At 42.7% G+C, this 17,304-nt stretch overlaps 1 protein-coding gene across 1 annotated transcript; it reads right to left on the minus strand.

Annotated features, from left to right (window-relative positions):
• Positions 1 to 8,218: 8,218 nt before the first annotated feature.
• LOC311153499 (hyaluronidase-1-like) lies at positions 8,219 to 16,788 on the minus strand (the record flags this gene model as incomplete). Its single annotated transcript, XM_084205430.1, has 3 exons — positions 8,219 to 8,647; positions 9,775 to 9,864; positions 15,871 to 16,788. 3 exons carry the CDS (start codon positions 16,786 to 16,788, stop codon positions 8,219 to 8,221), a joined length of 1,437 nt encoding a protein of 478 aa, XP_084061556.1.
• Between the last annotated feature and the right edge of the window lie 516 nt (positions 16,789 to 17,304).

A 17,304-nucleotide genomic window follows, 5' to 3' on the forward strand; every position in this document is an offset into this window, starting at 1 on the left:
GCAAGAAGTTTCACATTCTCTGAGGGTGTATCAGCCTCAAGATAAAAACTCTGTTCAGGAGTGGGCTTCGGCTGGCTGCCAGGATGCCCAGGGTTCCTGCCACACTGCTCATTTACCTGCAGTTCAAAATACCCACCCTGCAGAGAGTGGAGATGGGCCATGTGCTCAGAGGAGCCAGCCACCAGCAATCCAGCACAGCCAGCCACCTGACTTCAGGCTGCATTAGGAAAAATGTCCATTTAAAAGCATCAGAACTGCTTGGGCTCTCCCTCTGCCTCTCTTACAGCCCATAGCATTTTAAATTGTGCTGAATTTGTTCTTTTGAGAAGCAGCTTTCCTCTCTGCCCACTTTCCTGGTGCAAGTGTAAGGCAAATACTAAACGAAAACTCAACCGGTGGCACTTAACACTCCAAGCTTGTTCTTCTCATGGAAATGAAACAGAAGGTGAGCCCTGTGCTACAGAAAGGAGCTGACTCTCCTCCCACCACCCTTCCTGGGGTCCAGCAGAGTTGCTGTGTATTTGAAGTAGGGTAAGATCAGCCCCCAAACTGAGCAGAACAAGCACCCACACACAAAGTAGAGTGATTACAGCTTGCACCCAGTGCCAGCAGATATGGGTGACATTCCTCTCTTCCTACTCCCACAGAATATCTGTAACACAACAACAGGAACAACAAAAAGGTTGATTTTTTTCATCTCCACCAGCTGAGCATTAGATTAGAGCTAAATGTTAGTGTTGCAGAAAATGCAACAATTCAGTGTTGTCAGTCTAAGGGATTATTGCAATTATTTTAAACCAGGGTCCATGTGAACCTGGGTAAGCCTCATATGTGGAGGGAGACTTTGAGCAAACCTAATGAGCCTCTCTCAGTGGCCATGCCCCTGCAGTGCCTTTTCATCTAGCTCTCACCAGCTGTCACAGGACCTGCTGGCTCACTGCATGGAGCACAGGGGATATTTTAAGGAACTGCTACTTACAGTCCTTATAGCAGCTGCTGGGTGCTGGGAACTAATGGACTAACACCTGTCTGAAAGGAAACTTCCAAGGGTGAGCAAAGCAAACTTGAATATTTCCTGTCTGCTTTTCAGCTACTCCAACTCTATGATGATAAACTGTCTTCCAGCAGATGAGGTTATGCCCCTTAAAGAGTGGAGAAAGCAAAACAAAATTAAAATGGGAGATTTTTTTCTGGTGAGGTTAATGCAAAAAGTGAAGTAGCTCTACCACTCAAATTAGCATCTTCAGTGAAATCATGTTGGCTTATTATTGGTTTTTAATCCAAGTATGCTCTGACCTGTGAATGGCTGCTGAGATATGAATACAACAGTGGTGCTTACACATAATTACCCCTTCTAAATTGAGGTGTATTGGTACCTGAATTCCTGTGGAGGCCCAGGAAGAATTTGTCTCATTCCTCCCTACTTCTAGATTTAGAAAATGCCCAAATTCCATACCATGAAATTTGATGCTGACACTTAAGAAAAGAATACTTGTCTGAGGAGCAGTCCAAAGCTTCCAAAGGACTTCAGTTCATGCTGGTATTAATTAATTCCATACAAAGAGCATCCCTGTCCATTGCAGGGACTCGAGGTCTCTGTGGGATCTTTGAGCCTGACTCAGTTTTATGAAGCTTGAGGAAGCACCTTTGACAGAACAGTGAGTGGGCTGCACTGGCCCTGCCTCTGACCTGCCCCTACCAACACCAGCTTGCATCTTGCCTGGGAGAAGTGTTCCCCCATCCCTGGGCCCACTGGAGGAAGATCAGAATCATCACCAGGGCCTTTAGTCTCCCATGTAGGGAACCCTGGATCAAACTGCCCTGCCAGTGCTTTGGGTGTCTGAGCTCAGGGCCACGGAGCCAAGACAGCCCAGCAAGGGAGAGGCAGTACCTGGCATGAGCCTTTTTTAACATTCCCACTGGGAGGCACCTGCAGAAACAGAGAGGCAGACTCCCTGGGCATTAAAATCTCACTTCTCCTCCTGATGGGGACAGGCACACGCGGAGGGCAAGGGTAGCAACACAAGGTGAATGCAAGTGTCAGCTAAAAACCCAGCTGTGCTCTGTGTCCATGAGCCACTGACCATACTGCTGTCCAGGAGGGAGTTGTCAGCCCTGCAGGGTTTCCATAGCACACAGGGCACGTGGAAACAGAGCCAGGGCAAGGAGCACCTTCAGCAGAGGGAAAAACGAAATGCTTTTCGTTCTACCATGCAAACTCAGCATTGGAAGGAGCAATACAATAAATGCTCTTAATCATCTGCTGTCTAATTCACTGAAAAGGTTATTACAACCTTGAAAACAAACATAATTTTTCCAAAAATTGCCCACAAATATGAGACTTCTTGACTGTCTGAGGAGAAAAAGCAGGACTGATGCACTAGGGTGCTTTGTTTTCATAGACACTGGAGAGCACCTTAAACAAAAGCTAGGAAAGTTTTTGCTGTAATGGGAAAATGACAAAGGAGCTCTGACTTTCTCTGAGAAAAAAGGCTGCCAGTGTGTTAAAATAGCACCCTAGTCAAAAAATCAATAAAATTTTTGAAGAGGCCAGATTTAATGTTGAAACAGAAGCAGCCACATAAGTGAAGTTTAAAATACTGTAGTTTGAAATTACAGAAGTCTGCTTATTTTTAGCTTGTTAGATGCTGTTATCTTCCTGTATGAAAGGGGTTACATAATAGACATAATCTGTGCAGCAGCACAGGCCATGCATGCCGGGCTATAAGGTTATGCAACTGCTCCAAGCCTGCTCCTGCCAGGCGTGAAACAAAGTCTCACACCCTCGGAAATGTTCTACTGCTTCTGAGTCGAACTCACAGCCACAGGAAGTACAGTATGAACGTGCACAGTCTCACTCACATGTGGATATCTGTGGATATCAACACATATTCACATATCCCCTTGTTTTCTTATTACAGCTTAAACAAGGTATTCCCTGAATCAGAAACATGCCGCTGTTAATTACTCTGTTGACATTCAACAAGGGATAATCTGATCTGTTGTAACTGTTAAAAGCAGCAAAGCTAACTCTCAAATCAAACTTAATTTGGGAAGCCACTGAAGGAATTCTGTCCTCTTTCCCAATGGGACCTCTAGCTGCCCCTTACTGCCTCATGCTATGGTATTGGAAAGCACACGGTGCTATGGCTGTGTGAGAACAACTCAGGGGCTTTAAATTCATTTAGCAATATGCCACAGCATTGTTTTTCCTTGGGCTTTTAGAAGAACAGAACTTTTGCATCTGAGAAGCTGCACTGTTCCCAGTCAGTATGGTTCTTCAAAGTGTACAGAACTATCATTTCCAACTTGTTTTTAGAGTAAGCTGTGTTTGCAAGAGCTCCCACCCTCTGAGTCTAGCACAGATTGACAGGAAATTAGTTTTCCTGAAAGATAAAGAGAAGTTGTGTCTGCCACAGCATCTTAAGCATCAAATTTTCTTTGGCAAAAAACTTTCATATGTACCCTTATTGTGCATGATGTGCAAATTGGATTCATTATCTACAACAAATGGTTTCAGTCCAACACTGATATAATTTTTAATTTAAGGAACATCTATTTAATCTTAGCAAGGAGTTTTAAAAGAAGATTTGTATACAAAAATGTATTTACATGCAGCATTACAAGTCCCAGCTGCTCTGAGATTTCATTCTGTTGGTTTCATTGCTGAGAACTGCTAGCTCCTTTCTAAACAATCCTATCATTCCCATTTTTACAAAGCCACTGATGCTAGCTGAGAACACTCCATTTGGAAAAAGCTGATGAAACACAAAGAAGCCTTTCTCATCTTTTTTCAATCTAAAGACTCAGTGGCAAAAGGGTGCTTCAGAAAGCGCGTTAAATATCCATGTTCCTGAGTTGGGCCATGCCAGGAGAGTTTTACTTATCCTGACTTTGGCATCTTGTGAGGCACCAAGTCTGGGCTGATCCCTGCAAGGAGCCCTCAGTTTCAGGGCAGTTCAGCAGTGCCCTGCCATGGCAGTGTCCCCGTCCTTGGGAGGATGTGCTGCCCGCTGTCCCCATGGAGGCAGGGAGGAGGGCAGGGGGTGCCAGGCACTGCCCTTCCCCTGCACACAACCACCCCTGAGCTGGGTGAGCCCTGACAGGTGCTGCCAACCGCATACCAAGGCTGCTTACTCACAATTCATTGTCTTGGGGGACAATACTCGGCTTATGGCTTTGCTACCACTTCCTTGTGGGATTTGTCCACTTCCTCGGCCCTGGCTCAACATTGTGGGCAGAACCATGTGAGTCAGATAGAGGAATTCGTGTGACTTTCAGAAAAAAAAGCATTGTGGGAAAGCACCCATGTTTTAACAAAGGAACATTTGACCTGGTGGGTTTCCCAATCCAGATCAGGTCAAGGGTCCCTGAGCAGCTGTGCCATCACAAGCAGGGAAGAGCACATCATGATGGATAGATGGGAGTGAGAGGAATTTTGGGAGTGGAAATACAATGCCAGTGGCACCTAAAGCTGGTCAAGTTGGAACCACAATCCCACACATTTACCAGTCAGACTGAAGTGGAACAAAATGAGTCTCAGGCATTCTATATTTTATGAGTTGCTCAAAATATAAATTTTATTAAGTGCAACACTCAGCTGTGGTGAGAGAGAAATAGGAAATGAGCATAATGCTTCCCCAAATTTCAAAGTTTTTGAGTTCTAAATCAGAAAACTTGATAAAAGCTGAAAGCCTGTCAGTGTGTTGGTATTGCTTATCCTCAGCTAATTAGGGGAGTCTACAGCTCAGCATTTGGGAAGAACTGGGGCCTGGGTCCATGATCATCTTGAAGCAGATGTGGTTCAGGTAAAATAAAACAAACTCCTATTTCTGTTGTCTCTGGAAATCAATATCTATTTCCCAGGATCCACAATGGTTTAAGAACTGGTTCCAGCAAGACCATCATGGTAAGTGTTCTCTGCTGCTTCAAACTCCCCCTTCAACAGTTGTACTACAGACACAAGCTGGATCGTGTCTCTCCAAAGACTGAACTGTACAACCTGTATTAAGTGAAACAATTATTTCATAGTTTAATTGTAAGAGTAGTATTAATTTAGGGGCAACTGAAGGGAAAAAAGTTGCTTGTTACCAAGGGTTTGATGATATTTCACATTTCTCCATGCGGTGCACGCTCTGTGGTCCTGCCTAGCATCAGTTTCCAGCCAACCTGGCATGATCCCACCCTGGATTCTCCCTGGTAAAGGGCACGAATGTAGCACCACATAGTGACCCTGTCCTGTAAGGTGACCCATTTGTGGAGCCAAGGAATCAAATACATCCTAACTTTGGTACTGGCTGGCATGGTTGGTGGTCCACAAGGGAGCACTCAAGACATGAGATACCTTACATTCTATATGTGCAACTTCTGCCTGTCCTCAGTCAGCAGCAGAGCTACCTCCAGCTCCACCTCTTCCAGGGACATTGTTGTATGGTAAATGTTGCTTTCTTCGCAAAAGAAAGCACTCTAACTTGGTGAAATAGAAAATAAATTGTAAAATTACATTCACTCAGGTACTTGATTCCTTTAATAAGTATTAGGAAGCCTAGACCAAATTCTGATTTTGGTCTTCTACCTTGGATAATGTCATGATGCAGATGCAGAACTGGGCTTGCAGCTCTTTGCAGAAATACATGACCTAAATTCAAAAGCCTTTCTGTCCAGATAGATGTACTACCACAGACACTCACACACTCTTCTGTGTAAAATTGTACCTTGGGATAAAGAAGAACAACTGGACAAATTCAGACTTGACATAAACTGACAGAGCCTTATGCACTTGTACAGGTCTCTACCAGCATTTCCTCACACAGGATATACAGCACAGACTGAATCATGAACATGGACATTTCACTCACAGCATTTTCTTAGTTTGCATAAATTTCCCACAAATTACCAGAACGTTAGCTGATGAAGACCTTATGTCATTTTAATTGAATTTATACTACCCAAGTAAATAGTCTACTTAAATCTCAACATCATTTATTCTTATAAGCATACAGAAATAATGAAAACACATTATGAAGTGACACAGAACATTTTATAAACATATTTCACTGACATGGTGCATAAGCATTACAACATTTTCACTTCAGCTCTGTGGGACAGCATTACACAAACCAAGAGCATCCAGTCTAAATACAGACCAACACTGGTGACAGGTATTTAGCAAAACTGGCTAATGGTTTCTATGCTTTCAAGATATTAAAGTAGGTGCAAATTCCCTGGAAGTTTAAAAAAATCTGAACTGAATAAAGAAATTAAAGTAGAATATATCTATAGATATAAATGTTTTATAAGGTGAGCATAGTAACTTCAATTTAAAGGCTTAGCTCTTAATAGCTGTTAGTTTTTCTAAACTTCAGTTTTAATTCTTACTCTCCCCACCAAAACAAGGAAGTTTTTTACCTTTACTTTTGCTGCCATCCATTGCTGTTACACATTACAAAGCAAAAGGTCAGTGGCAAAGCTCTCCTGGAGCTTCTCAGCACATGACATTACAATGACTCACTACAGTCACCTAGTCTCCACTGAAGTCTGTTCAATTTCAGTGTCTAGATCTAAAGGCAGGCTTAACATCCACTGCAGGACTGCAATGAGCTGGATCTTTGGTTCAAGTGAATCTGAGCATCACCTTTCACACCAGCTGCAAATAAGGTCTGGGCAAAGCAAAGACAGTTCTTGTTAGGTGGGGTTACCATGAAGAAATGTTCAGACATAAAGATATTACAGAGAATACAGCAGATTATAATTCATAGAGACATGATTCAGACCTCCTTACCCAGTTGAGTACCTTCTCCATATAGCCCTGCTGATGTTAATCAAACTGCTGCAGGAATAGGGTACTGTGTAATGTGAGCAATGTAGTCAGGCCACAGATGATCAATATAGACACTTGTAAGGGCAAACAAAGAAGTCTTGGACCCACATGTGGGTTTGTGTCCATGATCTGGAACAATACTCAGTCCAACTCATCATACAAAAATATCAAATAAAATTATTTTAGTAAGTCAGGTATAGGAAATTTCTTGGGCTTCTCTTCAATTCAGTGAAGGCATCCATTGTTTGTTACATTGAAAGGCTCCGTGGAAGACAGACAGGTCTTTGATGGAATACATTTGTTCACACATGAACGTGAATCAATGAATAACTGCAAATGGACACGGCACAGCCCAACAGAACAGCGTGTTATGGACGCTAAATTAACCAGTAATCAGTAGTTCATTAAGCTATACCACCTTCAGAGAGGTCCTCATCTGAAGCCAAAGGCTGCAAGCCAAAATATTTCAATGAATAGAGTTCTTCATTTTCTCCTGACCTGCTGAGGGAAATGCACACTGACAGTAGGATCTGTCAGCCTGTTCTCATTTCTCACTCACTGACCAGCCAGCAGAAAGCAAAGACCTGCAGCAGCTCCAAAGGCAGCATGGATGCCTCCTTCCCAAGGGGTGGGGTGAGAAAATAAATGCTTCCCTACTTCCTGCCAAGGCAGAAGCACTGCTGGGTGCCAGCTGCCAGCGCTGCTCTCAGAGCTAAGAACCCCTCACCTAAAAGTAATTGCAGAGATGTCCAGTCAGACAGAAGCTTTGAAACTGATGGCAGAACACCAGTACTGGAAATAACAATACCTTTAGAAGTAACACAAATCAAATTAGGCCTCAGAACACTGAAACATAAATTTTTAAAAGTATGTGCTGATGTCTGACTCTATACTCTTCACGTTGCTCACACAGAAGCAGTAGGATCAATGGGTGGTGTGGCTCTGAGCACAGTGCAGCTGCTCACACAATGTGCCACTTGATTTCAGCAAGAGCTGCAGATAACAGTTCCCAGTCCCTGGTCCACAAGACTCCCCTTATCACCATGTTAAATCACCCACCCCCAAAACAAAGAGTTTCTCTGTTCATCTTTTTAAACTTCTACATGGATGAATCATTGCACAAGTTCATTCAACTTTTTTCAGGTAAAATTTCCACTACAACAACAGAATCTTTATCTGTCAAACACATGAGTGAAATACAAGGTAGGAGTAAAGGAGCAGGTAAAAAAATGCTTTCAAAATTTTTAATGCCTAAAAAAGTTCCAGGAGTAGAAAATGACTAAAACAGAATAAAATCATTCCATCAAGAATGCCTTTTCCCTTTACAATATATTTTTTTTTAAGAAACAGGACTCTTAGAGGCACCATTTTTATTCCCTTGAACTGCCTTAGATGACCTTAATGTGTAGAACAAAGCAGAAGAAGCTGCATGGCTCCTAAGAGGAAGACAAAAAGGCTTTGTTTTCTTGATCTACTAAACACCACACGAACCCAGTGTTCCAATAGCCTTTGGTCAGGCAGTTCACAAAATATTCCTGTCCAGCCCTGGTAACACTGACAAACAAACCTCTGCCTCATGGCTTCAATACTCTCCAGGCTGGGTTTACCAGTCACGTGGAACCTGGGGCCCCTCTCTGAGTGGCGGCCGTGGATCTTGAAATCCGCGGGTGACAGATGGAGGTACGCGGAGGAGTCGCTGTTCCTGCGGATGCACCTGCCGTTCTTCTTGCACAGGACTTTGCTGCAGAGCTTGGCTGCTGAGGTGACATTGATGACATAGTGGCCCAAAGGCCCGTCGATGTACCGCTTCACCGTTAAGCAGCTCTCCTGTGAAAAATAAAAGACCGAACACATTTCTAGTATCTAGCACTATGTTCAAGTTTATTATGCCTAAAAAGATGCTATTACTAAGCTGTTCTTGTCCAAAGTAATCCATTGAGATAAATCTTGTTGGACTTACATACTGGAGGGATCTATTTGGTTTGAATGAGTTTATTTCCATGTGTAAGATTAGAAAAGTATTGACCTCTTCTATAGTTACTATTTGAGTGCCTGCTATAGTGTGAGACTAGGGAGGAGCCCCAGGAAGCAGAAAGAGAGTTAATATGGTTCACATCTGAGACTAACTGGTTCCTTAAGTAGGGATTTCTGGTAACTGCTGATTAGGAGAAATGCATGGGACTAACAAGTCTTAAAGCACAAATTGTGTCACCACTCTGGCCCTGATCACTCCAACACCTTCAGTTTACAAGGAGACACATAATATTCATAAACCAGCACAGAAGTTGCTGCAGCTGCAACTAGAAAGTTCCAGTTCAGATTTCCTGGTTCCTCTGACCAGGTACTTTGCCAGAGACTTCAGGAGTAGGACAGCAGACTGCATGAAAAGCAGAGTGGGCACCAAAGCCCGGGTTTAGGAATGGGGGCTATCCTGCCATTCCTTCTGCAAAACTCCAGTCCTGCCTTCCATCTCCTCAAGGCTTATTTATGAAAGTCTGAAGAGCCTGGGAGAAGCAGCTGGGGGCTTGTCTTGTGACATTATTTTCCATGTAACATTTCAACATTAGCAGCTGGAGAAAATGCCCCACCTCCAGGCTCCATTCCTTCCCAGTCGATCTGGACAACTGCTGTAGTTACAAAGCAGAGCGCTGTAAACCAAGCTGTGCTTATATCTGTATGGCATTGTTTTGAAACACGTCTTTCTCCTCACCTGGACTCATTATTCCACTGAGCTACAAATGACCTGCCCAAAGCAATGTGCTCTGGAGCAACAGGACTTTTCAGCCTGACAGAATTAATGAGACCTGAAAGCGGCGCTGAGCCATCATCCTCAGTTGTTGGCTGATGGCGCTGATAAAGATAGATATGGAGGGTGTGGTGCCAGGCAAGAGGTGATTCCTAAGACTGAGGTGGATGAGGTGATTCCTAAGAACTGGCAAAGTGATGTGACCGACCTTTGAGCTGGCGTACTGCATGCTGCCCCAGAGAACAACTCCAGCTGCTCCCAAAGCCGCGCTCTCCCCAATGGTGCTGACCAGATCCCTCTGAAAAAGAAGGCCAAATCCACGCGTGAGAAAAACAGATATGCAAAAGTAAAAGTGAAAAAAGTACTGGGATATCGGCATTGCTCCTTTTTTTTCCCCAGAGGGAACATTGGTCCTGTGGTATATTCTTCTCCATAAAATCACTGTTTAGTTTAGAAAGCTCTGCTGTGTCTCTACAAAGGTTTGCATAGGTGGCATTCATCAGCGTGCCTCTTAAATAATGAAATCTTTGTCACTTATTCAGAAGGGTTCCTCCAGCCAAGCCAGTGGAGTAAGGATTTAGTGGTCTATTTTATGTACTAGTCTTTGACTGATTACCAAACCTACTTAGGGAACATTTTTGGCAAGTGCTGGTCAGTCTGATCACACACCATGGATCACCCTTACAGTGCCTGGCTGCAGTTGATGGCTTTAGGCAGGGTCTAACCCATGCTGCTTTAGCCCCGTTACAGACAGGGCTGCTGCTTCTACCAGAGCTTGAGTGCCATTAGTCCAAGAAACATATCTTTGAAAAATGAACCTCTCTCCCTGATAAAAGTGCCAAGTGGGGAGGAAAAAAACCACAGCTGCATATTTAGCCATGTCCACTTTTAGAATTGAACCAATAAGGAGCTGAGTTACAGCAGTAGCAATAATACAACTCTACCACAGCAGCCTGAGTGTTGAATAGGAGTCACCAGTGCCTTGCCAACCACATGGCAATGTACCTTGCAAGTATCTTAAAGCCATCCTCTGTGATATGAATATTGTGTATAGAAAAACAAAATTAAATCTTCAAAAATATGTAGGAAGGAACTCCTTCCCTCAAATTTCAAGGCATACTCAATTACATCTAAAATCATTTCTGTCTACAATAACTGATTAAAAAGTATTTCCTGATCAGCATTTGTAATGACAGACATTACAATATTTCTCACTTTGACAAAGAGAAAATTCCTTTTAAAAGATACCTATGGTCTTTTATACAGTCTTTGCAACTCTTTAACTAGAGAGCCATCAAAAATACCAGCCAAATTACCTCAGGACAGTGGTGGCAAATTTAGAAAAGCAAAATTACGGACTGGAAGAATCGTGCTATTATTAATTACTACTAAATAATAAATTCCTCTGTGTAAGTGGGCCTGCATTGATTTGCCAATTCTTGGTTATGGAATTTCCATTCCTGAAACATTTTTGGCCTGAGAGATACAAAAAAAGCACAAATAAATATCGTGGGAAAGGGAGAAGCCGCTGAAGATCTGAAGATAATTACAGGGAATTCAGAATGAGAAGTCCCTTAACTAAAGGTTGCACAAAAAAGTGCAGGAGAACCTGCAAAAGTCTGGAAGAATAGAGCTTGCCTTCTGGCTCTCAGTGCAGAGTCCAGAGTGATTTAAGATAGAACTGGTCTTGCCTGAAGCTCCTGTTGCTGCTGAGCACCCACACAATCTTTTAGAGACTGTCATTACTCTTAAAAGCATATAGATCAGTAGTACTTTTTAAAGGATAGTGGTGGGGACTGCAGGTGTTATTTTCAATGGGGTTAAGGAGGACGGGTATTTCCTATGGGGATTAATTAATTAATCAGGTGATTTTTTTAAAAAAAGAGTATGTTAATTAAAGATCAAAATATCAAATGCTAAAAGAATGTGAAATTCAGTCTGTTGTGTTGGTAATGAGGGTTCCCAGGCCTCCATCATCTGCAAAACATTTTATGAAATCTACCCAGATGCAAAGACTGGACTGTGATTCTACATTACTCACATGACACTTGAGTGATTTTGCACTAACACATTTCAGATCTCATTAAAACATGAATTAAAACTTATCAGACCTCCAGAATAAATAATCAATAAATATTTAGGATTGCTGGATGAATCAGAGAAAACTCTGAAATCAATTTTTTGTAAGTAATATGCTCTGGGAATTAGAGTGCTTGACCAGAAGTCAGTAAATCTAGTTTTTATAACCACACATTCCACATCTTTCTTTTGTTAGTTTTATCAGAACCACAAACATAATACAGCACTTCATGTCTAATTCATATGGATATGAAGCTGACAAAACTAAACCTTAAAGTTCATCCAGGCCTCTAGATGTGTGAAGTCCAATGGCACTGATAATTTTCTCTGAGGCACCTACTCTTCCACTTTCCTGCGATCTAGAATTACCGCCTTGACAACACTGAGAAATTCAGCACTTATCTTTGGCTATGGCCAAAATTTGGCATTTTATTGGAAGGTATGTTTTCCTAGGGATTCTTAAAGGACTCTTACAGCACCTGCACAGGTACTAGATGCTGGTGAAAACAGCAGCTCACCACAAAAATATTGTAGAGGACTTCATTTAAACACTTTCCTTACACCTTACCTTTCCTCTTTCTGTATTCTTTGGAACAAAGGTCAGGTGCTAAGAGTCCTTCCCAGAAGGAGAGAAATAGAAAGAGCTGGTCTGATACATAATCTCCAGTTAACCCTGCGGAGAGGGTTACTTTCATCCTCAGGTTTCAGATGACATCTCTGTCTGATACCATTTCCCTTTGCACCAACTCAATGAATGCTCAAAGGAGAGAAAGAGAAGTAAGTGGGAACCCAGCTACAGCTTAGGATAAATTTGTGTTAATAATGAAGAACTGAGTGAGGTGCATGAACTCCACCAGCAGCCTCAGGCACAGCAGCCCTGGTTTTGGGACTGAACCATGTGCCCCTTCTCACACAGCACAGCTTGGCAGTGGTGGGGGCTCACTGGAATGGCTCTTCTTTGAGAGTGTAATAAAAGCCTCACATGGAAGAAAATATGCAACTAAAATAGATATTTCAAATATTATCATCTTAGCATTTTTCTAGCTGCAGACCTGGTACTTGTCCAAATTATTAACAAGTCAACAAGCTTCTTCCCCTTGTGATGCGTATTTTTGTTCAAGCTTTTGGGGGCAGTGTGCAACTACCTAAGGTCCTCCAGACCAGGCTGGGCTGTCCCCAAATGGACACCTGATTTGGCAGGGAGGAGGAGGCTCTACTGTCCGTCAATGTTTCTTTGTATTTAGATCACCCAAGTCACTGCACTGGACCTTAAAATAATAGGAGGTGAGCTAAACCTTTAGTTTTGGAGCTCTAGATGAATGTGAAACAAGACAGTCAGTTCTAGTTACATGTTGAGGAAAGAAAGATATCTGTAATCTTGAAGAGCCTTGGTTACAGACAGTTTTCTGTATTCAGCAATAGCAGTTCAAGCCTGGCATGGTTGCAGGGGCTGGTCTCTATACACATGCACACCTGGTCATCAAAGACTAACTGTAGGGGAACAACAGGATTGCTATCCATTATTAATCATTTGCCAGTTGTCTTCCTGCTTTATTAATGATTTCAGCCATCTAGTCAGGAAGCACAGATGCTACTGTGTGACTTCCCTCCCCCACAAGCTTAGTAGTGAATTGTCTAAGCAGAAAGTTTCTAAATACCCTACAGATGGCAAACTGCTTATACACATTTCTAGCAAATACAAAAAACTTTCATAATGATTTGGATCCCGATTCAGAATTTATAAATTGTTTCCAAGACAAAAACCAGGATTAATTCCTCAGACACCTTATGCACAACTCACCTGATTTCCAGATGCAGTCAGGGTGAAAGGTACAGCACACACAGCTACAGCATCTGTCTGGGACCTGGGCCTTTCATCTTTCTGAAGGTTTGATAGATCTGTGTCTCTCCCTTAGTGACTGACTCACAACCACTTTTTCTGACTCCGCTGTGCAATTTCACATGAGCCCTTTGTTGTACAGAAGGGCCTGCACACAAGTCTTGAATGTCAGCAGTGTTTCTGTTGGAATAGAAAGCACAGCTCTTGCACAGCTCGATGGAGCAGGGCTGTGGTTGTCCTGGCCCAGTCCCTGCCAGAGGTCAGGTAACTATCCCATCTGCCCACTGTCCCAATTTTTCTGTGGCCATTTAGCCTGAACGTCATTGTCCTGGGACCTCTCCTTGTCACCTTCATGCACATTGTTTCTGGAGCTCAGAGGTTTCATGCCCTGTTTGTAATTTTGTGAGCATCGCTTAGGGGCTTGGCATGGGTCAGATGAAAAGCTCCAACCTAGTCTAAAACCTGAACATACAAAACCACATTTAAATTATCCCAGTGCCTCCAGGGCTATGAAAGGATACAAGAACATTATTTTTTGGATCATTTCTATGTTTTTAAGTACAACCCTACAAGTTCCTGTCAGACCCCAAGCTATTCTCACAGATTATGTGTGTAGTCTGGCCACGTTAAGCCCTGTCCCATGTTGAGTACCCTGCCCATGCCGTCCTTATTAGAAAATATGTGGAGCATAATCCAAATATGTTTCTCTGGCAATGTAAAGATCTTTTTAAAGTTGTAAAGCAATCTTTCAAGCATCCAAAAGTAAATGGCTACATGCAACTGGAAAGCAGGCTGGTGAGCTGAAGAATGTAACCCGAGAGAAGTATCACTCCAAATTACTACTGTACTGTTCTGAACATAGCTTAAGGTAAAACAGTACCTATCTACTACCACAGATTTTGAACTCACACATAACTGGTAACAGCATGCTAGTTTTCATAGCTTTCATGGTATTTTTATATTGATCAAGGGACTAATTGATTTTATAAAAATGTATTATTACAGACTGCATTTGAAGATTTCTTATGTATTTCCTAGCCTGAGTTCTTCTGTGAAGGTTGTTTTGGTTGAACTCCCGCCAGTACTGACCCCAGACTCCTTGCCTTCAGGACTAGGCTGGCCTGTCTGCCCATGATTTCTGAGTCAGCTGGCACCTGTGATTTCCACAGAGAAAACAACTCCAGAGAGTTCCTGGTTGCTGAAAATGAACCAGACCAAATTCCTAAGTACGTCTACGTACAACTTGCTTTTCAGGGGCAGCCTGAAAGTATAATTTGCTTCCTGGGGTCAGCTTGAAACTTTTCTCAGGCTCTCAGGTTCTGCAGCACCTCCTCAGCTCCAGCCCCAGGCTGAAGCCCCACTTCTTTCCAGGTTTAATGGATGAACTTTGCCTTTTCCCTTGCCACTCCTCTCCCTTCTTCTGTTCTGGTTTGAGCAAGGAACTTGTCTCTGGCAGCATTAGAAGGAATCTCTCATGCAGGCCTCCACAAAATAAAGGGAGGGAGCACCCCCAGATGACCTTTGTCCTCAAGGGGTTATTTCCATGAGTTCCCTGCCCTAGATTTTCTCCTTTCTCATGGAATTGATAGAAACCAAAGAAAAGCTTTTGGTGCTAGAAGCAACTATTAGAGAAATGAATAAGTGTCTGTGAGTCTCTATTATGGGCATAAACAAAGTCAGAGCAACAATGATCATTACATATCCAGAAAGTCTGAGATTTGCACGTATATAATTTACTATCAGGGTTGTGGCCACTACCTATTTATTGCACTTGAATACTGGTTGATGGAACACTGTAAGACTCAGAAACTGGGTTTCTTTGATAAGAAGACTCCACAGTTTAGCACTTAATGTTAGACATGAAGATGTTGGACTTCTGAAAAGTGAGATAGGTGGCCAATGCTCATCATGCAGGAGTTAGGAACTCCAGGACAGATTGCTTTACTTGAACTAGTTTATTTCTATATTGAATGAATTTACATTTGCATAAAGAAACAAAAAAGCCCTAAGGATCATTTCTCATGAAATTTTATCTTTCCATTGCACTAATGAATTTTAAACGTCACAATATCTGTCAAGCTCATTTCACAAGCTGCCCCGAAAAATAAAAATATCAAAACGAATTACTTCCTTAAGAAATATATTTCTTTGTACTTTCTTTCTGAACCACCTTCATTAAAAATATACAATGTTATCTCACAGAGGTAGACCAAACCACTGCAATATTAACTCTTGAAAGGCATGGGGCTTTGTACTGTGACTACAGTACTTCCTCTCAAGGGCTGCCTTAAATATGAAAAACAAACATGTAAGTGCTTTTAGAACATACTTTTTCTAAGAGGCTACTTCTAATTTCTACATTTTGAAAGAAGTCTGTCTGCTTACCTCTGTTAAAACATGAAAAGTATAGGCATAAAATGGTCTGGAGTAAACAAATACAGGCAAAACATAGTCTTTTCTAGCAATTGAGGCAACACGTATTGCCTCTTTAACCCGATAGTGAACAAATTTTAATGCATTTGGACTTGACTTCAGAATATAATCCAGGTATATGGAAGGGTAGAGAGCAGTGCTTTCCTTCCACAGCCAAAGCAGGAGGTCATTGCGGAAAGACTCAATGGCTGGGCATTTCCCTGTGTATGTTTGGGGGTGCTCTTTGTAATCGTAATTGTAGCAGTCTGGGTAAAGGTAGTAACCCCACAAACCATTTGGTCTCATATGCTCGGCCAGAAGGATGGTGTTATTCATAAAACTCCTGCCAGCATTTTCAAATTCCTCTTTAGCCACTTTCCTAATTTTGTCCTCTGACCACCGAGGATGCCGTCTCCTAACGATCTCGAGAGATTTATTTCTATAAATGCTTTTATTGCCCCAGTTCCTATCCCACTGGGGCCTCCAGTTTTCCCAGTCAATGACCGCAAGTCCCTGAAATTTCTTCATGGGTATGCAATAGTCAATGTCAGACTTTGCCTTGCTGAGGTGTTTGATAAGACTTTCGTTCTGGGGCACCCCTCCATTCACGGGATCCCCATTATCTGAGTAGTAGGGGTAGTACCCCAAATGGGTGTGGTAGAAGATTGTCACGTTGGATCCGCTCAGAGTCTCGTTGATGTTGGACGCAATGTCGAACACGCCGAGGTCCAGGTCCACCTTGTAGCGCAGGCGGCACTGCTCGGTGGGCGCGTTCCAAAGCACCACGAAAGGCTTGTGCAGCACCGGCGGCGCCCGCGCCGGCTTCGGCAGCGCCGCGTCGGCCAGAGCCAGCACCGCCACCGCCGCCAGCGCTCTGACCCCGGCAGCCATGGGCTCCTCCTGGGAAATTGCTGGGTGTGCCCTTGAAGACAAAACCAAGGTAAGATGTTAGAAGGGCAGCATGGAGGCAGATTTGATGATACGGGAACGTCTTTTGGTTCGATTTGCTTTTGATAACGTTAAACTCAGCTCAAAGAGAGAAAAGTGCAAAACTGATCTTGTAAAAGTGGACACTAATTTCAAATGCTTTGAAAAACGTTTTGATGGACTATGCTGTCTAGAAATTTCACTTCCTTTTCACCCAGACTCCTCACACATAATATTTATTTGCTCTCTCATGTCTACAAAACTAGATAATAAAGGAATAACCTAAAATGACAGTATAAAAAAGGAATGAGCACCCGTTTGAAATTTCAGCTTCCAAACAAGCTCTGCTATGGTCAGTCTGACTCGCCTAGAAATCATCACAGCAAGGCTACAGCCTTTACTATCTGTGTATTCAAATGGTCACAATAGGAAAGGTAATTTAAACAAAAGGCAGACACTTCTACCTCACACAGATTAATG

This window comes from Fringilla coelebs (assembly GCF_963513975.1).
Source record: "Fringilla coelebs genome assembly, chromosome: 5".
Lineage (NCBI taxonomy): Eukaryota > Metazoa > Chordata > Aves > Passeriformes > Fringillidae > Fringilla > Fringilla coelebs.